The 23650-nt window shown below is 34.9% G+C and overlaps 1 protein-coding gene across 2 annotated transcripts; it reads left to right on the forward strand.

Moving 5' to 3' along the window:
* Positions 1-11753: 11753 nt before the first annotated feature.
* Positions 11754-14812, forward strand: LOC149540221 (protein PHR1-LIKE 2-like). Of its 2 annotated transcripts, none has more exons than XM_089801355.1 (6): positions 11754-12443; positions 12548-12624; positions 12735-12792; positions 12900-13011; positions 13346-13415; positions 13608-14812. In XM_089801355.1, the coding sequence occupies exons 1-6, from the start codon at positions 12260-12262 to the stop codon at positions 14403-14405; spliced, it is 1299 nt and encodes a 432-aa protein (XP_089657481.1). In that variant the 5' UTR covers positions 11754-12259; the 3' UTR covers positions 14406-14812. The 2 variants fall into 2 exon arrangements, with proteins under 2 accessions (XP_089657481.1, XP_089657483.1); XM_089801357.1 differs by having other exon boundaries at positions 12143-12443; positions 12551-12624.
* Positions 14813-23650: the final 8838 nt, after the last annotated feature.

Here is a 23650-nt window from a genome sequence, read left to right on the forward strand (position 1 = left end):
AGCATGGTATATTTGTGACCCAATCAAAATATATCAAGGAGATACTCAAGACATTTGGCTTAGAAGATTCAAAATCATTCAGTACACCCGGTAACATGACATAAGTTATCCAAGAATGATGAATTAGCTAAAGTGAATCAGACATTGTATAGATCAATGATTGGAAAGTTGCAGTGTGTTGTGCATAGTAGACCAAACATTGCATTAATTGTTTGAATAGTGGCAAGATTTTTTGCAAATCCAAGAGAAAATTGCCTTATGGAAATAAAAATAATACTGAGGTACTTAAAAGATACAGATGACTTTGGCTTATATTACTAGAGGAGTGAAAAGTTTGAGTTGAAAGCTTACACTAATATAGATTGGGGAAGTAATATTGATGATAGAAAAAGCGCCAGTGGAGGAGCACTTTTCTTAGGAAAAAGATTAGTCACTTGGACTAGCAAAAAACAAAGTTGTACCTCACAGTCCACATCAAACGTTGAGCATGTTATTGCTGCTATTAAATGCACCAATATTGTATAGATCAAATATTTGTTGCAAGGTATGAAGGAAGAAGTAACTGAACCTATGATACTTTATTTTGATAACACTAGTGCCATCAACATATCAAAGAATCCTGTGATGCATGCCAAAACAAAGCATATTGCAATTAAGTATCACTATGTGAGAGAATTGGTGGAAGACAAGCAAGTGAAAATGGAATATGTCAATTTAAAGGAACAAATTGTTGACATCTTCACAAAAGCATTACCTAAATATGCATTTGAATATCTTAGAGGTAAGTTAGGGGTGATACCCCTATCCAAGGTTGTTTGAGCAACAACAAAGATTGCCTTGCATCAAATGAGTTGATTGTTAAAATATTGTGAATTAATGCAAAGGATACTTACTTTAGGATTTTTTCTTGAAGTAATCATAGTGAAAAAGTTCCAAATTAGTCACAAGAAAGGTGATAGAGGGACAAATTGGAAGTTCTATAAGATGCTATACTTGCATGATAAGATGTTGAAATAATATGTTTTTGGCATTGTTGTTAAAGAAGGAGAAATAGCAAAAACTAATCAAATAGACAAAGGGAGAAATAGTAGAAACTAATCAATGCATACAGAGGAAGAAACAAAATGTAAGAGGGAGTCATACAAGAACTAATCAGACAAGCAAAGGGAGAAGATATAGCAGAAAGGAAAGAAAAAGGAAATAACAGCCAAGAGGGAGAAACAGAAGAAAAGAAATCAGGATAACATATCAGAGAGGGAGATGTGAAAACTATTGGTAACACAATTTCTTTTTGGCATTTGACTTACTGTTTTAACTTAGTTAGCATTTTGATAACTTGGTTGATTAGTTTGGTTTTCCATCAATGCCAAAGAGGGAGATTGTTTTTTATTAGATAAACAGGTTTTACAAGGATCCTGAAACTCGAGAGTTAATACAAATCAGGCTAAAAATAAGCGTTAGAAGCCCAACCACAAAAGAAACAAGTCTAAAGGTTGAAGTAACACAAGGCCCAGCCAAATAAACAAAGGCCAAATAAAAAGCCAAACCAAAAAGACAAAATGGAACAGCCAAAAGCCAAAATGAAAAGCCATCAAAAAAGGAAAATACAGGAACTACTCCTCTATCTTTCTTTCTAGCTCTTGCATGACCTATGTAGCCTCCTGAGCCATCTTGTTCTCCTTGGCCTCTTGCTGGTGAGTCCTGAAATCTTCCTAGTCCAGAGTAGAAAAGGTAATACCAGTGGTATTTTCTTCATTGGATCTGGCTTTACCCGTGCCTTTTCCTTCCACATCCCCCTACATGCCTCTATCTTTAAGCCACTCAGTTAAAGATAAAATGTTGTTATTGGTCGAGTTGAGTAGTGAGATCGTCTGGCTCAACAGATTGTGATTATAATTTTTTAGATTGTGGATCCTCCTTTCTGCCAGGCTATGCCTATCATCATAATTTGTCCCTTTCTCCAGGCCCTTAAGATTCCTGGCTCCTTCCATTTGAACCACCTTCTCCTTAACCTCCTCTAGCTCATGAAAAAGCCACTTAATTGACCTGAAATTATCAACCATGCTATTGCGGGCATTGTTCAAGAGGTTCATCCCTATTTCCCTGGCATTATCAAAGATAGCCACTATCGCAGGGTTAATGAGCTCTTCAAGACACGATTCCTCCTGATTGTCCACCAGGATCTAGGGGTTCATCACTTCCCTGAAAATACCCATTTTTGAGGTCCTCACATTAAAATTTCTCCATGCTTTCCTCCTATCTTTGGCCAACACCTCCCCACTCTCAGCTCCAAAACTATCCTGAGTCTGCACCTTTGGATGGGCCTAGGGATCAACAGGGGAGAGAGGGATCGGGGAAGAGTCCAAGTCCTACTACAACCTCCCATCCTCTGTGCCCACCCTCTTGCATTTCTTCCCACTCTAGCAATCCATTTTTTCCTCCTACCTTTCCTTTTCCTCATCTTCAGACTCCATCGCCTCCTCTTCATCACAGGTGTCCTGTTCCTCCTTCTCAATCTTCTTCTAACCATGATCTCTAGGGCTAATTCTTCTAGGGATGATGGGGGAGGGAGACTTCTTAACATTATTGAAAGAGGGAGATTGTTGGTAATCTGATTGAAAAGATCATTATTGAAAAAGAGAGACTATTGAAGGAGATTGTTGATAAAGAATGTTTCCAATCATTGTTTTGTCATTGATATCAAACTTGCTATTTTTTGGAATGACAATTGCTTATAACATCTAAGTATTATCACTTAGTTGATTTTTGAAGAGGATTTAATCAACAAGATGTAACAAAAGCACCTAGGGGAAAGGTTGAGTTATGTCTTTGTAATGAAGTACAAGGACCAACTACGATAATGACAAAATGATGTATTGATAGTATACTTAAAGATACAGATGTTGTCCACACTTGGAAACACTGGAAGAATAAGTTGTAAGAAGGTTGTTTTCAAAGCTTAACTAAGTTCATTAGTGAGTGTCAAACAAGCTAGTTCATGCCGAGCAAATTTTTAGTTAGTGCTAAGAAAATGCAAAATCTAGTGTGTGTTGAGTGAAATAGGACCTGAGCAAGTTCAAGTGTCAAGAAACATAACAGGTGCCGAGCATCAAAAAAACTTAGTGGATGTCAAGTGAATCCATAGTAGGTGTCGAGCATTAGTAAAATGTAGTTGATGCCGAGTAACATATTATGTGTCGAGCACCAGAATTTCAATAATGTTGAGCTGCTGCATTATTTGAAAAGTCAAATATTCCCCAGATTTGAGCCAACAAGTTTTTTACCTTGAATTTTGTGAACCAAATGGAGGATAAGGATGATGAGCTGGTGGCACAAAATTTTAGATAAACTATTTTTAGGTGAATTCAGGAGGATTCTTCATGATGTTTCTAGAAGGAACAAGATATGGGTTAGATTCATTGAATCCTACCTAATCCATTCAATCTAAAATTAAAAGGAGGCAAGAATCGAGTGAGAAAAGTATTCAAGACTTCTATTTAAGGAGTCACAAGCTTAGAAGCTAGAGTTGCTAAGGTGCCAAGTTGCGAAGTTGTTGAAGAGTGTCAAGGAGAAGGCATTAAGAAGGAAGGAGTAGAGTACAGAGACTCTACTTCAATAAGTGGCCATATAGGAGATTGCATTGGTACATTGAGCATGGAGACTCAAGGAGACAAAGGTTGAAAGGAGGAAAAGTTGTCAAAGTTGTAGAGATTGAAAGCCAAACAATGTTGTGAGCTGAACAGAGATTTGAAATTTGCAAGTTAAGTTGTGAGTTGTATTAGGTCAAAAGCCCTTGTTGTTACTCTCTAAAAATTGTATCAATTAGGGTAAAATCCTATGGGCTTAGGTTGGTTTAATAGCCATTTGTAAATCCTTTAATAGGGTGGCATTCCAAGTAAATGTTTTAAAGTCCTCTAATCAGGCCCAATTCTAACAGGGTGGTTGAATCCTTTAACTAGGTCACATTTAATAGTGTCTTGTAGCCTTTAACAGGGCAAGCCTTTCATAGGGCATCACTTCAGAAGATTGAGAATTGAGTAGCATGTTACTGGTGGTTTTTCCCAAATTGGGTTTCCATGTAAATCATTGTGTTATGTGTTGATTCTTCATGTGTTATTCTTGCATGATAATTTTTAGTAACTTGCTAAGTAGAAAAGTTTAAGCTTGGATGCATGAACAGTTTAATGAGCTCACTTTACTTTGTGAAAAGTTTTATTAGGACATTTGGACCTTGAATAACTAATTCACCCCCCCACCCCCCCTCAATTATTCTAAAGCATTTCCAACATACACTGATATGCTCAATTTACACTGCTGATCTTCACACTAACTGTAGCTACTCGGTAAACACTAAAATTTTTCCAAAGGACTTGGTAGCAACTATAGAACTCAGTAACACCTAAAATGCTTGGAAAAAATTCTTAACTATACAATAAGCTTAGTAGATACTTACAAACTAAATAAGTGTATGTCATTAATAAAAAATTTGACTGATATGTCAACACCCTCAACACAACTTCTAGTGTAGGGCATACTCACATTCTAACCAGCACTGACCATTTTACTAAATGGGTTGAAGAAGCACCTGTAAAGAGAATTACATCTAAGGTAGTGAGCAAGTTTTTGATGGAAAATATCTTTGTTAGGTTCGGAGTCCCAAAGAAGTTAGTAATAGATAATGCTCATATTTTTTCCTCAAGAGAATTGTAACTTTTTTATTATAAAAATGGAATCTATCTCTCTCATTCGTCTAATTATTTTCCACATAAGAACTTGTTCTCTATTATGATAAAGTTGGTGAGTGATTGGTATTACTCCTTTTGAACTAATGTATGGAATCAAGGCTCAGTTATCTCTGCCTCCTAAACTGGCAACTATCAAACTTCAAAAATTCATTGAGGACAAAGTATTCCAAGATGTTTTAGAAAAGAGAATATATTATCTCATGAAGATAGAAGAGGAAAGAGAGAAGGTAGTTGATTTGTAACTTTTTTATTATAAAAATGGAATCTATCTCTCTCATTCGTCTAATTATTTTCCACATAAGAACTTGGTCTCTATTATGAAAAAGTTGGTGAGTGATTGGTATTACTCCCTTTGAACTAATGTATGGAATCAAGGCTCAGTTATCTCTGCCTCCTAAACTGGCAACTATCAAACTTCAAAAATTCATTGAGGACAAAGTATTCCAAGATGTTTTAGAAAAGAGAATATATTATCTCATGAATATAGAAGAGGAATGAGAGAAGGTAGTTGATTACATAACTTCTCATCAAGTGTAGGTTAAAAAGATTTTTGATCTTAAGGTGAGACCTTGAAAGTTCACGGAAGATGATAAAGTGTTATTATGGGACAAAAGGAGAGAGCCTAAAGGGGCACATGGGAACTTCAAATCACTTTGGAAGGGCCCTTTTGAGATCAACAAGGTCTTGGAAGCTAATTCTTTCAAACTAGGGTATTTGGATGGAATCGAAATACCCGTGTCCTATATAGGGAAATATATTGAAGTTTTATGAGTTTTACTCTTTGCAGTCTATATATAACAGTTTTGTTGTGTATCAACATAGTATTTTCTTTCTCATTCTGTCTTAGCTTAGTTTTATTATGGTCAATTAGTTCTAGTGTGAAACTAGAGATGTTTGAATTCCTTTTCAGTCCTTTACACTCTGAGTCCCTAGTCATAGCCAACTATTACCCATGCATCGTCCACATCATATCCAATTATCACATGTTGAACTAAAACCTCCATTCCATTAATAACTTTTGAGCATGAACCAAGAAGTTCATTAGTTCAAAGCTTCCAAGGCCCTTTCTCTTAAGCATTACCTTCCTTGCTAAACTTAAGGTTCAACTTGAACTCTGAACATAATGTGTTCAATGTTCAAGGTTCATAAGTTCATGGGTTCGAAGTGTCAGTTTGGTCTAGGCTTAGATTAAGTTGTCAATTTATTGGGACTTGGTGCTCATTATTGAATTTGAACTTTGAACACTTTATGTTCAAGTTCAATAGTTCAATCGGTAGAGTCCTATCTTGTCATCTTATGAGCATCAGTTCCAATATTTTATGACCAATGAACTTGAACATTGAAAAGTTACTAGTAGTTCAATAGTTCATAGTTCACAGGCCTAAGAGTTCACCTTGGCAAAGACATATGCCCAAGAAAGTGGTAGTACAAAGGGTGATTTTTCTTTCCTTTAATCCATAGGAAAGATACATATTAATTGGTGATTAATGGTAATGACGACAATATGTGCTTTAGTATGTGTGAAATTGAAGGAAACATTTAATGATGGAAAGTATCATATCTTTTCAATTATACTCTCTTCCATGTACACATATTCCTCTCTAGGTCACATGCATTAAAAAGGTTGTTCTCTTTTCATTCCTTTTGCCTTTGTTATTTAAGATAAGAATTGTGTTTTGTTTAGAGACATGCAAAAAGATAACATTAGGCCTTATTACTAGAAATTATTTTATGCAGCCAACATGGTGAGTCCTCCATTTCTTTTATGTTGGTTGTTGTTTCTTTTCCTGCAGATTAAATTCTTGCCATTATATTTGCTTTTAGTTTTTTCTTTGCTTGTAGTCAACCCTGATTGTTCATGGCTACATTTCACCCCAAATTGCCTAAGAAAGAAAAGCATTCGACCATAAGTAGTTTCCTACCGGAGATTGAGGATACATTCCTTGCCAATGAGGATATTGACTAAATAGTAGCTAGATTCTCTAATGCAAAGCCAAGGTCAATATCTGAAAAGGTCTCAGAGAGTGGGTTGTTGCAAGCCTCTGGTTTTCCTAATGCTATTCCTTGCCCAAGACTTGTTCTAGCATGTCGAGATAGGTATGATGCTACTAAAAAGTGTGTTTGCACCTATAGCGAATAAGTCCTAGTATATGTGAGCAGAGTTTCTATAATGAGTGTGTTGAGAATCCCTCCACACGAGGTTTATGAGGGCTAGACTATCAATTCATCCTATGCCAATTCACCACCAATATTGATGAGTATAATAATGTAATTGCTAAAGGTTGGCTGCTCAAACTAGAAAGAGGTGGTTCCTGTCTCCCACACCCTTTAACCAAAGAACACATGATCCTAAAGATTAAGGATGTCATAACCCTATTGAATAGAGTGAAAGGGAACTCACATGTTTTCCACTAGGAAAATTAGATGTAGTTTTTCATCCAAACCATTTTAGGAAAGGATAAATTATTGATTGGGCTACTATTATAGTAACAAGATTATAGGAGGATCTTTCCCAAGTGTCTACAACCTCTAGCTTTTATATGTCATCATATCTATTTTACATTCTAGCTTGTGGAGGAGAATGGAAAGGGTTTCCTCATCAAGTGTGGAACCAAAACATCCCCATTTATACATACTACCCCCTATTGCAGAAGGATAAAAACCCAAAAGGTTTCAAGAGAGTTCAAGACACTCTTATTGCCAAACTGGTGTTTGAGCTTCAAAGGAAGAAGAATAGGAGGTTGTCCAAGGAGGCAATCCATCTAATCAACATCTTTGGCAGTTTCTTCACCCAGTTTCCAAAATTTGCCTATTTAAGGATTGGGAGATATGAAGGAAAACCATTGAGGCTACCTCAACACTGCCCAGACCATTATGTGTTGATTGAAGTGCGTAAACAGTTGGCAGAAGTGGAGAAAATTTGTAAAGCTCGGAAAGGCTCTAGCTACACCTTTCCTGTAGAAGTCAAACATTACAGATGCAAATCTCTTCAGGATGCCCTGGACCTGAAAGTGGAGTTTATGACTAAGAACCTCTCATTCTATGCTCCAAGCCCTAATTCTGATAGCCAATATTTTGCATCAAAATATTTTGAGATGTGTTTGTCCTTCTCTCACATTCCTTAGATTGAATATTATTGGGCAGACTGCCAAGACGACTGCAAGGTTAGGAATAGATCATGGTTGAGGCTTACCTTGAAACAAGTCAAAGATTTTAATCTTCAACTCAACATCTCATGGGTTATTGAAGAGATAAATGAAGAAGTGGTTAACTCTCTAAACATAGAATACATATAGTTATTTAGATACAGCTGATAAGCATCCTTTTGTTGATTTGTGATAGTAAATTAATGATGAACAGTGATTAAGTGTATGGTTATTCTATTGGCATCTCTCATTTGATCGTATGCTTATTTGGGTAGATTGTCTTTCATGTGGAATTCAATCTCATAGTGATGATGTATTTTTCATGGATTTGTTGAGATAATGTGTACATTAACCTTTACTGTTTAGTAAGTTTGATTAGAAATCAGAGAAGCACAATAATGTATGTCGTGTGGCATAGATTGTGAAGTTGTTATCTTTTGAATCAAAAACATTCTTTTATGCTTATGAGAGAACGTTTTAATTACCTTACATTCTTTCAAGTTAAAAGAGTCATTAGTTTAAACTCTTTTGTAATAAAATTTATCATGATAAATCCTTTTATAAGGGAGATGTGCCTATAAACACAGAGAGTCCTTTTTAAAGAGGAGATTGTAAGACTCATTTGAGGTGAATCAATTTTTCTTGTTATTAAAAGCATTAACTGACAAGGGAGAAAGACTATTTGCTAAGAAGTTGAATTTAAAGATGTTGACTTTGTAGGTGGGAAAAAGTAATTTGAAATAAAAATATACCCTTGATATCATTACTAAGGTTGCAACTGCAATTGTAGTCTCAATATTAAAAGAATAAGAAAAAAGAAAACGAATAGCTTAGGAAAGAGTGGTTTAAGGTCACAAAAGATAGGTTGAGTCTAGTAAATGCACAAACAAAGGTAAGACAAGCATTACAACACTATACCTAAGAAAACACAAAGTGAATAAAAAATAAATATGGATACTTTTGTCTATAAATACAATAAAATATATTTGAATATTGATTAATTTTTTAGATTTCCTAATCATATTCCTCATGCATGATTATTGTGTATTTATTACCTTCTAATTTTTATAATAAATGTTGTACACATGATAATTATACTTGGGTTGAGGGCTTGGCTCGATTCCTTTGGTAGGTATAAGGTTATGAGATTTAGTCATCCCTAGTCCACATGGCTTTAGAGGGTGTATCAGTTCAATGTCACTAGTCACATTAAAAAATTTGCCCATGCTTTAGGAGTTAGTTTGTATTATACAGCTTAAGAAAGAGTGGTTTGAGGTGACTAAAGATAGGTTGGGTTTAGTATATGCACAAATAATAATAAGACAAACAATCAAGCTTATACTTTAGAAAGCACTTAAAATGAATAAAAATTAAATAAGAAATAAAACAAAGATACACTTTTTCCTTCTAAAATTATGATACAATATATTTAAACATAAATTAAAATTTCAAACTTCCTAATCACATTTTACATGCATAAATACTTTGTAATTATCACCTAATTTTTATAATAAACTTTTTGACATATGATAATTATACTTTGACAAAGATAAAACTATTATCAAATTAAAAATATAGAAATTTGATCACGCTTTTAAAGAATATAATATAACATATTATCTATTCTTTTAAAACAATAAGTTAAAGTATTGTATATGAGATCTTTTTGAATCATATTTAAATCATTGTACCCTCAACCAAATCAAGAAGAAAATATTTTTGATAACTGTAAAGGTCAAATCCAAAAGTCTACACTTCTCCTATTAACATACAAACATATGACTACAACACTTATGCTTGATCTTGGCATACTTGAAGAAAAAGTTCTTTTATAAGGCAAATACACCTTTACAATGACACCCATTATAAATCAATATTTAAAATTTTCTTCTTTTAAACGTTTTTACTTTCTTACAAAACTCTAAAACTGTGTTAATATTTAGAAAATCATCAAAATCTTGAACAAGACATCACGGGGATTAGAGCTAAGCTAATTGGTTGTACTTTAGAATCAACTTTATTCCCATCAAGAATTTTAGTGATGTAATCTCATGGAGATTTGATTTGTTTTAACAAGGGTTGCATATATACTGCAAAGCAAAAGGAGATTCTTCACGAGGATGGACTAGTGTAGAATAAAATCATGGTATTGTGGAACATTCGTTTGAATGTGGACTTGTTGACAAGAAGAAAAAAAATTAACATTGGAGGAATCCTTCAACGACATTAAATTATTAGCAACAAAATAAGATTTCACTTTGCTTTAGTCTTCTTTCATAATAATGATAATTATTCAAAACCGGCTGATCCCAAAAGTCTCTTTCTTCGGAGAGTTTGAGTAGGATGGAGAGACAAAGATAAGAATATGCCTCTTTTGTTCTTTTATGTCATCCATTATCTTCTCCTTCTCAAGGGGGCCTTTGAAAAGTAAGTGGGGTTTCTATCATTTACATACATACGAGTGGCATCAAGTTATATGGATAGAGTACAAAGTACAGCATAGGGAACTTGTGTCTTACAATTAGGTTGCCTTTTGATTGGAGCTCTTAGTGGGTGGGGTTCACATAGGCTCAAAGATATATATGTCAAAGATTAAAGTATGCAAAAGGGTTGCCATATTTTTTTTTAAGAATTGTTTTTCAGTTTAAAATAGAGATAGTTTTGGGTATTGGTTAGTTTAAATTTGATGAACAAAGATATTAGTTTATAAATTTTGAATAGAAAAAGTTTTTAATTAGTGGATTAGGTAAGTAAGTTTGAAAGACATTACGTTTGAATTGGAGTAATATTGAGATGGGCAATTCATCTTTATGAACACCATTTAGATGTAACAAGACAAGGGTTTTTGTGAATCTCTACTAATGAAACATGTGTAAATGAATTTAACTCAAAAACTAAATAGTCTAACACTCAGGTACAAAAAAATATGGGTTCTTGTGAACCAATACCTATGAAACATAGGTCAATGAATTTGACTCAAAAACTATAGTGTTGAACATCACTTAGATGCAATAAAACATAAGTTTTTGCAGACATGCTATGCATACACCAAGAATTTTTGTGAGTCACTACTCATGTATCGAATTCTTGAGAACCTCTACTCATGAAACTTAAGACAGCTGAATTTGACTTAAAACTACATGGTTGAACATTAGTTAAATGCAATAAAAAAACACCAATACCAATTAGAAATGCTTCTTGTAAACTCATTATTCATGCACTGAGACAAAAGATTTTGTGAATCACTATTCAAACAATGTAAAAGATTTTGTGAATCACTACTCAAACAATGTAAAGTAGACTCTAATAAGCCACTGTGTAGTTAAATGAAAACAATAATATGATAATTAATCAATTTATTTAAATTAGAAATACAATCTAAATATTGTTAAACATTTGAACAATTACATATAATCATCCAAATACTAACCTCACTCTTCTCTTCTATGCAGCAACCAAATCCTGTAAACCCAACTATTTACCTCAGGTGACTCAGAATTAACTGAATAAAGGTGGAGCATCCAACTTTCTTTCCTTTTCCTTTCCATAGCTAAATACCATGAGGCTTCATATGGAATGAGACTATACCTTTCCTATACATGGAGAAAGAGGTGTTAGAGAGAATATATGTAGGAATGTGAACTGCCTTTCTCTGGTCATTTTCGTATGGTGGTGTTAATCTATCTGCCCTATTTTGTTGTTTTTACCCCACTAAAGGCATCTTCTTTTGCTTTACCCGCTTCTTTGCCTCTGATCATTCTTTATTTCAAGAGAATATCTTGCAAAAAAAAACACACCCAGAACTGGTCTCTCTTGTCCTCCTCATTGTACTAAATTCACTCTTTTTCATATTATTCCCTTGCCCTTGTTGCTCCCTCTTGATTTGGGTGTTGTTTTGGACAGTATCCAAAAAATGGCAGTAGGTCTCTTTAAAGAGTCTATTGAGCATATGAAGGAAGCGGCCAATAGTGATGACTTTCATTATATAGTGCGGTGACCCAAAAGCAAGAACAACTGGGACCTCATTCAATCTCTAAAAGAGGATTGAGTTTCGTCACTCTCTTTTTTGCTGGTCAAGATTCTGTAAAAAGATCAGTTTATGGGGGGGGGTTTCATTAGTTAGCACAGTGCTCCTCAAATGCTTTTTCAAAAGTAAGAGAGAATGTGTGCACAATTCGTAGAGACCAAATTGATGCTTGACAGGCAAACGCCCAATTCATGATTGAGAAACTTCAATATGTACATGTTAAGAGATATATATATGCGACATATATTTCTACAAGGACAAAGGTAATTTTGCTTTGATTCATCAGCACAAGGAGTTGGTTCTAGTAAAAGTATGTTCAGTACTGATACTAGTTACATAAAATGCATCAAGTCAAGAAGCCTAGCATGGACACTCTTTCAGATAGAGCCATTGTGTTGCATGAAATTAGTCATTCTGTAGACACCGGCCTTGTTTTGTCAACGGATCCAAAGCCTCGCTTGAGATGGACTCAAGAGCTTCATGACAGATTTGTTGATGCTGTTGCTAAGCTTGGAGGTCCAGACAGTGAGTAGAATCATCCACCTTTCCAATGCTTTGATCATTGATTTAAATTCAATTAGCATTTTTTAGCCTAGTAAGGTCTGAAATGTTATGTTTTTTTGGGGCAGAAGCTACCCCCAAGTCTGTGATGAGAGTCATGGGCGTTAAAGGCCTTACTCTTTATCACCTCAAGAGCCACCTTCAGGTATTTGCAATTCTTTCTACTTGGTTTTCATAGATATTCCATTAATGGAATTATAAGTCATTAAAATTCTTATTTATGTGGATGAAAATAAATTTGAATGGTGTATACAGAAATACAGACTTGGCAAGCAGCCTCACAAGGAAATTAATGTGGACACTAACAAGGACGGTGAGACTCTAAAATAGCCTTCTTTGTATTAACACAATCCTTTATGGGGTTTGGCTTGTTTAGTAGAGTCATTAAAGAAATTTGTTTCTCTGAATATTCTATTTCAGGGGCTCCTCGTGGAGGATCTGTTGCAGCTTTTGGGGCAGCACCTTTTCGGGCTTCTGAAGTTCAAGCTGGATGCAACTCTGTGTCAACCATGCTTGGGACCAACATGACAGAGTAAACACCTTTTTCTGCTTTCCATAAGCACTTTCTTGCATAATTTCCTTTTTTCAGGTCATCTTAATCGTCCTATTTTATGGTAGACCTTTAATGCAATCTTACTATGCATGCAATCAGGTCTCTTATTTCTTGCTTCCTTTCTTGCCTCGGTGTCTAGCAATAGGTTTTGTTGGTGCCTAGGGATCTTGCCTTGTTTTTTTTCATTTTCCTTTTCCATGCTTCAGGGCTTCAGCACATCGGATTTGAAACAACTTAGAATTTTTTTTCTCATGGAGCTTGTTATATAGAAATTGAGAATAATTATACTTCATTTGAATGTCTTGTGTATCAGCACCCTGCAGATCACAGAGGCACTTAGAATGCAGATGGAGGTTCAGAGAAGGTTGCATGAACAATTGGAGGTAAGGGATGCACTTAGGGTGCTTACTTATAAAAACAGGGTTTCCCATATATTGTTTTTTGAATAGAAAAGCGGCCCTTGGTACAAATAGAACTAGCACATTAATCGCAACCAGCACGTTTAACAGTGTTTCCCATACAGTTCAAGGGCTTGATACTAAGACTGTCTCTTACTTTTGTGTTTTTGTGAGTAGGTACAAAGACACTTGCAACTTCGGATAGAAGCTCAGGGAAAGTACCTACAGGCAATCCTAGAGAAAGCAAGAGAAACTCTTGCAGGTCATAACATGGGATCAATGGGATTGGAAGCTACCCGGGCAGAGCTTTCAGAATTGGCCTCAAAAGTGAAAAATGAGTGCCTTAATCCTGCATTTTCAGCCTTGGCATTCACTTCTTTGCCTGAAATTCCAGGTTTATGTCCTGAACCATTAATTACACACCGTCAGTCCCAAGTTGCAGACTGTTCCATCTACAGCTGCCTCACATCAAATGAAAGCTCTGAGAAGAGCCCAACTGAGAACATTCATGGCGGTGGTAGAAAACGGCCAAGGTCTGCATATGAGAACAATATGCAGTTTTGGCAGAATCAAGAAATGGCGGCACAAGAAAATCTTTCATCTCCTTCCTCTAGAACAAAGAGTCCTAGCACCAAAGAAGCTTTTCATGAGAAGACTGTAAGTGACCGAATACTAGCCGAAGAGAATGGTAACAGCCTCTCTTTTGATACAAGAAAACCCGAACAAGAAAGGAATGGATTGTTTGTTGACCCTTCTGCAAGGAAGATTTCAGTGTTTTCTTGTAATCTATCCTTGCAAGATAATAGCCAGGGATGTGATAACGGAAAACATTATGCAAGTCAAGATAAACCTCACTCGGAGAATCTCAACAAATTCTCCAAGATAGCACCAGAGTTGGACTTGAACTCCAACGGTGACACCGCTATATCTTCTCAGGAAAGAGGGCTTGATTTGAATTGTTATGGATGGAGATGACAAAATGCTTCCAGTTGGAAAGCATAAGTTCATATCATTAATCCCTCAAGGCTTAAGAAGAAAAGCAAGTTGTGTGAAGTAGAATCAAAAAACAGAGCCCACTGATTGCTTCATACGATGGATATATTATGGGAAAGGGTTTGTAGGATTTTTCTCTTGGATTCCCTATTCACTTCCTTCTCCGTTCAGAACATTAGGGCAGGTTCCACTCTGTGCATGTATTATGATGTATATAATGCAGTTATACTGCCATATAATTTGAAAATTCCCAAGCCTCTGTTTCTTATTTCAGGGTGCATAATTGGGCTGTAGGCATTTTTAACATTTTAAGAGTTTATGCTGTATCCAAGCCTTAGAAGTTTGGTTTGTTCCATAAATTAATCAAATTACAGGACTCTATTGTGCTAGACTTTATGATTTATCTGCTGATTGATAGTGCATTGTTCTGTGAATAGCATAGAGGCTTCTTTTGATATATTGAGACTTGGGCTCCAAATGTGAACTATAGCAATACTTTGGCTTAGTTTTGAAAGATTAGCACTTGCCACTCGTCTATTTCCAATGTGATTTTCCTAGATAGAGAGAGGTATGAGATAATTGAATATTTAATTGTTTTGGGAGTGTTGATTATTTTGATTTTCTTCATGTAATTTTCTTATTCTGATGATGGATCATGGAGTGTGATTGGAATGTTGTGAAAAACAATACAATAATCATTATGAGCTGTAGAAATTTAATATCTTACATAGTAGTTAATACTGTCATTTTTGAAATGTGGTAGGGGAAGAGACCCAGTAATCAATAAGAAGTCCCAATAACTGTGATAGAGTAGATGTCATAGGTACCCCTAATAGCCGATCACACATGTACTAATAATCGATCATTTTTTAGCTTTTTTGGTTTGTGATTGACTCATTTTTGCACCACTATTGGGACATTTCATAACAACTATTGGGACATTTTACCACAAGTACTGGTTGGAGAGAAACTTTTAGGGGCCGAACGTAATGGGTATTGGGTGAGTGTTTCAATCACTTCACACTCCACTGCCTCTACAAAGAGATCCATAAATGTCCAAATGCCGAAACCTTAGCTCAAAGCTCTCGAGTCACCTACAGAAGTAAAAATTGACATAATTTGACTTATGATTTAAGAAATCCAAGTGTGGACTGAACTTTTCCCCTACAATTCTTTTCTGTGGATAGACTTTGTTGACATTCCTATCCACTCTCCTACCTTTGTTGCTAAAAGTAGCTAATCCTTCGTCAGACTTATTTTGAAAAATCAGGGCAGATAACAACTACTGTGGGTGACAGGAAATTAGCAAGTTGGATAGGAATATATATTGATTGTTTTGAGATGCTTTTGACTTGTAAGGCAGAAGAATCATATGCTGGAGTAGACCACCTAATGTGGCGGATACAGCCATCAACTTCTGTCTCATAAAGTGGGGTTGAACTTAGTGTCCTTAACATATTGGAGAAGTTGCTTATGACTTTTCATGATATTCTTTCTTTGGCCAAAGAAAGCTTTGAAGCATATTCTGTCATTTCAAGGTCATCTCAAACCTACTCTGAATTACACTGGTGGGCATGCTCTGAAATTCAAATTATAATTTTTTTTTGGTATCAAGTTTACTTATTACTTTACATGTATGTACTGAATAATTCATTTACTCTTTGATTCCTATTATTGGATTTACAAGTTCATATTGACTTATGCTTCCCTTAATCATTATATTGATAAATGCCCCGTTTTACCACTAGACTAGGTGATTCCACTACTTTACAGATTGTAACATAAATATAATTTTGTTTTCGCTGGTCATTGATTGTAGATAATACACTGTAGGTCAATAGCAACTTCCACTTGCAATAAGACCAAAGTGCATCACAAATATTATGTCATATAAACCAACTTACTCCTTAAAGTTAATTGAGAAGAAGATGATATGTTAAAACTATGTGGATTGTGTTATGTTTGAAGAGGGGAAAAAAACCCGCGACTCCGTAAATATTGACAAAGATATACCACATTGTCCATTGCCCATGCTTTGACTTCAGATTATTTGGTTGCTGAGTTATCGACTATTTTATTGAAGTTCCATATAACCATAATTACAGTAATGATCAACAATGTGCAGAAATTATTGCATAAACAACAAATATTCTTCAATAATTAGGGTGCTGAAATCCACACCCATTTTCAATGTCATGCCATGTATGGTAATTCGCTTGTTTCAGTTTGCCTTCTTTTAAGTATTATTCCCAAACATGAGAGTTGATCAGCATAAACATATTTCAATTAGTAATCTACAAATTAAATTGACAAATTATAGAATATATCAAAGATTAGAGAATAACAGTTTACTCAACTACACGAGCAATTTAAGTAAGTCATAACATCAAGAACAATTAAAAAAACCCATTTCCAATTTTGTATATATCTTCTACAAACTTTGTATAGTTTACATAAACCTTTAAACTCTTGGTCATCTGGATAAAGAATCATACAACACCAATATAGAACATGTGATAGTATGTTGCCTTGATAACTCTGAAGATGAGATCACTAACAAATTGGATGCTCTCAATCTCCACTGTTCGGTCTCCAGTTCTAAGCTTGCAGATAAGTGCACATCTTGTCCCTCCTTGGATTTGCAAGGAGTGGAAATTGATAAAGCATGGCCAGGTTTCTCAGTATTTGGGCATTCCTTTTGGTTTGGTGTCTTCTTGTCGGAAATGTGGAAATGGTTTATCAATAGAATCAAACTTGTTGAGAATGACAAGTCTGTACGATGGTTGTTCACCATACAGTGAGATACCGTACTTGTACGGTAAAACACGGTACATGTGATTACACCGTACAATGAAGGGTTTGTCATAACTTGGCATTGTGGTACACCTAGCAGTGAAGTGGGTGTGCCAAAGGAACTGACCCGATGTCGAAGGTCTTTGAGTGACTAAAGACGTCGATGTCACTGAAGGCATCTGCGTCATTGAAGAATCCGCATGACCGAAGGCATCCACATGATAGAAGCATCTGTGTGACTGAAGGCTTCCACGTGACCGAAGGTGTCCACGTCACTGAAGGCATCTGCATGACTGAAGGCACGTGACAAAGTGTCAACGTGACCCAAGGCGTCTGTGTCACTGAAGGCATTCGCGTGACCGAAGGTGTCGGAGTGACTGGAGACATCTAATACATGAAGGGGTGACCGTCGAATGGATGATTGATTGTTGGATGGATGAGTTCCAAGGCTGCCAATAACTATTTTGTTCTTGACAGTTAATGCACTAGATTCCATAACGAATTACAAAATGTATAAATGTCTATGGGGTTCGTGAGGGCTATGGGGATTGTGAAAGTCAAGTTGATTGTAATGGCAATATGAGCTTATGAGCCTGTCCAGAAACTAGAGTTTGTTTTATGTAAATCATTTACTATAATACAAAGTTTCTCGGGGGTTTTCAGGTGGGGTTTTTCCCGAAAGGGTTTCCCACATTAAATATGGTCTTCTATGTTTATGTTGTGTGAATATTGCTTTTTAATTTTTTTCGTTTTCCACAAGTAGCTTTCCTAACAAAATTAAAATTAAATTTATGAGAGAGCAAATTTTTATCTTTAGTTGGAAAAATTCAAGTTTTGAATCATATCTTATTGGCATCACACATATATTATTCATCTTGTTGGATGCCCTCCAAACGATGTTATGATGGAGTCATTAAACTTGTCTGTCAATTTCTTTGGTCTAATTGGAGTGGTAATGCTAGCTTCAAATTTACTTTTTGGGTTCATTGTATTCACCCTAAATCAAAAGGTGGATTGGGCATGTTGGACCCACAAACTCAAGGGGTTTGTTTGGCTGCCAAATGGATAATTAGAGTGGTCTATGGTGATGGAAAGCACTAGTTCGGTTTCAGATTAGCCAAGTGTCTATTAAAAATAAATGACAACCTATCAAGTGGGTTGATAAAATTAGTTTGGCTCCATCCTTTCACATTAAAGATTCCTTCCCTTTGCAATCTATTTGGAAGGCACGGTAGCAGGTCAGCAAATTCTTGGTTTGGAAAAACTATTCTTTACAACACATTTTCAGCTTTAGTTATTCTTCAATTTGGTGGAACCGATGGGTTCAATATCACGATCAGTCTCTTGCCATTTCCTTTGAAAGACATTCTTATTATCTCTCCAAAAAGGGAGTCTGTCAATTCAGCAATTTATGAGATTTTAACTCTTTAGATTGGACACCTTGGCCAGTTATTAAAAGTACATTTGGGCTAAGTAATAGGTTTAGAGGGTTTATTACATTTGTGGAATCATTGGTTCCCATTGAGCTCACCATGAAAATGTGTTCTCCAATGGTCTATAATTTCTCCAAGTATTGGTCTTGGTTGTCTTCTTATCAATTCTTTCATTTTCCTCTTTTAAAAACCTATTTAAGGTTGCTCCATGTCTTATCTTTAAATATGAGGCTGATTTTAAAATGACATTGAAAGTTTAAGGAAAGAACATGGAGAAAATTGAGTTCTCAAATTTGGTGTTCTATAGTTCTAACTAATGCTCAAATTATTGTGTGGAAAATCTTACATGCTAAATTACCGGTTGTTGACAGGCTGCAAACCAGCTAAATGCCCCTTTTGCCATCAGGTTTTAAACTTGAAACATATTTATTGGGATTGTGTATGGTCCAAACAAAAATGGAATGTTGTTATTCATTATATCCTAGCAATTTTTGGTCATCCTTTAGGTCGGGAAGATGTTATTTTAGGATTTAATCTTAAAAGCAAAATAGTGGTTGATTCCTTTGGACAATCTATGCTTTAATATATGGAAAAGCATATGTATGGTTGTTTTTTCTAACCGTAAGGTTCATTAGGAAGGATAACTTCTACTATGGTAATTTCATATTGTAATGAAAGAGCTTTTTAGTGACTATATAGGTCATTTGACTTTTTTTTTTTATGCCTATTGTTAAATTTGGCAATTTTTAACCTCTTTTGAAGTTTCCAAATTGTTTATTTGATTTTTCTTAACCTGAAACAAATTCACTTCCACTTACAAATTTAAACTCTTTAAGACTATTGTATACAAAAATTTAGGCCACAATCTCCATATTAGATTTAATAATTGTTTCTCTATTATTTATAGGAAATTCAAAGATTGGATCACCATAAAATATTAATATTAATAAAAAGTTAAGTCATTAAATTTTAGAGCAATGGTATAAAGATAAGATACACATAATAATAGATCTATTTTACACATGACAAGTATATGAACTAGCATAAACATCTTAAATGGATCTCTTTACAAGATGCTAAAATTGATATTTCTTTAGATTTTTTAAATAGGTGTAATTTATCACTCAACTTTCCTGCATCAAAAATTGTATATTGTGTGCAATCCTTAATTAAGCTTAGGTTAAACTAGAAAATGTGTGTGTGTGTGTGTGTGTGTGTGTGTGTAAGATAGAAGATAGAAAATGAATACTAAAACTAATCTACCTACACCACTAAAGATAAGCCTAACAACACCAAAAAGTATGGTATTATTTTTTATAACGAACACATGTAAAAAAATGCCAAGAAACACCAATTATGGTATCTTTAACTGAAAGTTCTTGAAATTTTTTCAATTATTGCTTCTAGAATTGATCAACTTTTTTTATCACACTCCATGATCCATCATTTTATCCTTTTGCTTTCTCTCTTTCATCCTAATGATGGATCATGGAGTGTGATTCAAAATGTTAATGAAAAAACTCTTACACAATTGTTTCCAAAGGCAATAATTGAAAATTTCTCATAGCTTGTGGAGACTTGCTCACTATTATGTTCTTGAAAGTGTTTGATTATCTCTACAAACCTATCCTTCAAACCCAAACTAGGGTTAAATTCACCACTAGCACAAGAAAATAAAAAATAGAAAAAAACCATGGACTCTCTAGGGACCCGACTATCGACCCTAAAGATCTCAATTCAAGGAGGAGGAGGAGAAGTCAATCCACAAACATTAGGGTTTGTTAAGAGAAGACATCCCAACTCATTTAAATTAGAGGAAGGACCAATGTGGAGGGCAGATCCTTAACCATAAATTTATAAATTTTTCCATCACTCATTTCTCCAACACCGTTGATCTCAATTGTTGTCAATTGAAACTTGCAATTGATTTCATTAAGTGCCGAAAAACTTTATGGCTCATTTTTGGATTTATGTGACATTGATGAATACCTCATTTCATAACATGTTTATGGAAAATAGAATTAGAGTCTTCGAATTATATTTATTGATTCCAAGTATCAAATTTTGAATATAAATCTACACCAAAAAAAATACAGAAAAAAAATATAGATTAAAAATACCTAGTCTTTGTAACTGTACCATGAAAAAATGACCCATCCAAAAGAATTGGCACTACTCACCAATATCTCCTTCTCCTAGTACTCCAAAGGTGGACCTAAGAGGCTATGCTAAATAGGTACCTTAGGAAGGGGCACCATTGAAGTATTATATATGAACCTCTAATTGAGGGGCAAATATCATTTTCCCCCTAAAACCATTAATACCAACATGAATCTAGGTATAACCTTGTGCGTATGAAAGGAAACATAGCTCGAGTGTGTTTTCCTTTTTTATAACCTTAACATAATCACAAAGCTTACGTTTCCTAATAGCTCGTGTTCTATTGGCATCAATGTTAGGTCCAGAGCCTAAACTTACCTAAGAAAGACTTAGAGCCCAACAGAAGATGTTTCTAGGACTATGTCTAGTACCCTAAGTGTCATCCATCATCAATTAGAAGAGGATTGAAATGCAAAGAAGCTACTACCTTTGAGAATGCTACTTCGGAAAATCCAACCTTCCATAGGAGTATGAGACTACCCCACACCACCATGATTAGAAGATCCCTAAGCAAAATTCACTAATGATAGGAACACAAGAGCTATATTCAATAGCTTAAGACCACTAGCACAACACCTAATAGACAACGCATTAAACATAGAGAAATAGAAGCTAACATCCGTTGTTGTTGTAGTAGAGCCACCATAGACAACATAATTAATAAGAAGGCTACATCACTAATAACTATATCTCTACATATGACATCGTTTATTTTAACTTTTGTTTGATTTTTCTTTTTTTAATAACTATTTTATTTACATAGAATTTAATTTATTTATAATATATGTATTATTGAATGACTATATTAATAACATAATATTTAATGTGTCAAATATGAATTAAGATATATTTGTTAGAACATATATTATTATAATTTTTTTTTATCATTCCAGTTCATACAGATGTAGAATATTTGTGCCTTATTAAATCTGGGGTTGTCAGTCTTGTACTTCGCTCTACATAGTTGCAATTGGGCTTTGATGTAATGGCACTTTATTTATTACTCACATGGGAGCAAATGTGTCATACCTTTTGAGCACTTGGATTTCTTTTTTATAACTCCTTCTTCCCTGCTCTCTTTGCTTGCCTTCTCAATTTCCAGGATGTCATTCTCATTGGATGCTTGTGTGAAATGTGAGTCTTGTCATCAGTATCACAGAAGCATCCTACCCAAAAATTAGATAATTCTGCTTCAACCAGTGATAGACAAAGACGCACTCTCTCATCCCTTGGATGATGAGGTGTTGGATATTATATTCATTCTACTTTCTTCCTCCACCTATCATACGATTCGTAATGTCATTGGGGAGGACTTCTTCTGTGCAACATCTAGACATGTGCTATACCCTTCAAATTTGGTCTCCATATTTTTATCTAATGCTATGGATCTTCTTTAGTCAACTTCAAGATTGGAAATCATTGCTTACAAGGTGATCAGACTAAAGTTTTGGGCTCAAAATAAACTGAAGCGGGCTATGTAGAGTTATGATTTGTGGTTCGGAAATGCCTTGGTGGGAGGACTATTTTCAAGGACCATGTTCATGCAAAAACATGAGGTTTTGGTGACTTTCGAGGAATTATAGAAGTCATGTGAAAAGCACAACTCATGACTCTTGACCAAGACCTTGCAAGTCACAGCAAAAGCTCTAGGCTTTCAGATGATTAAGGGTGTGAAGAAAATTGGATTTGCACTGCTTGACATCTTGGGTCTTCCAATTTCTAATGCACATGTAGTATCTCATAAGAAGATGCCTCTAACTCCCTTAATTCAGTTGGCTCATGAACTTGGTGACTAGTTGGTTCCTACTTTAAGTGCTCTTGGCTCGAGACACCTTGTCCCAAAACCCCACTCAGATCATTCCAATCCAACAATTGATATTTCTAATGTTGCCGTTGAAGGCTCAAGCTCAGGATGGGAAGTGGCTCCACTACCATGCTCAGATTTTGGATGGGGTCACTCGATACAATCTAGTTTGATGTCCACTTCTACAGAGGGTGCCGAGGACATGGAAGAAAAATAGTTTATTGGCATTCTTCTATTTTTTGGACTTTTCTTCTAAACTTCAAGCATGTTTTGAAAAACGTTTGAAAATTTTGGTTGTATTGAGTCCCTTATGCCTGCTATTTTGATATGTTCGAAAATGCAAAATTCAATAAAGTTTGAATTTTGGTGAAATTATGTTTTTTCCATCGATCTATGTTTGTGAATATCGATGCTTGTATTTGTACATACTGCAATGATGTTGGGTTTTCTTTTTTGGTTCTTTCCCAGTTGAGCTATTGAACCAGATTTAAATTTTATATATATATAAAATGGCTCGTCCACTTTTGTCAAAAAAAAAAATATAAAAATATAAATCACAATATAATTATTAAGTTTTGGTAGTCCTTTTAAAAATATTAAATTTCTATACTTACTTACCCTTGATTCTAATTTGTTAAAAAAATCCATAAATACAATTTACTACCACATTCTTTTCAATAAACCATCCAATTTCACTAATAAAATCCTAATAAATCATACAACTTCACTAATAAAAGCATATACAACTTTACTAATAGCCAAAATTTTAAAAAATCACTTTAAAATGCTAATTTTAAGGCTTGTAATTGTACGGTAAACATGGGAAAAACAATCATAAGAATATTTTGCTTCTTTTGTTAGTTGAGCAGCTTTGACAAAGTAGACGTATTATTAAAGTTCCAAAATAAAGCTTTTCATAATCCTATATCTTATTGACACATACAAACAAGCCCACCAAAAGCTCTAGGACAAAGCTATAAAGGATGCTCTCAACATTGCATTGACCAAAACTAAATAGTTAGATTAAAATAGTGGAC

This window comes from Cupressus sempervirens, chromosome 9, assembly GCF_028749045.1.
Source record: "Cupressus sempervirens isolate cs-2001-9-10 chromosome 9, ASM2874904v1, whole genome shotgun sequence".
NCBI lineage: Eukaryota > Viridiplantae > Streptophyta > Pinopsida > Cupressales > Cupressaceae > Cupressus > Cupressus sempervirens.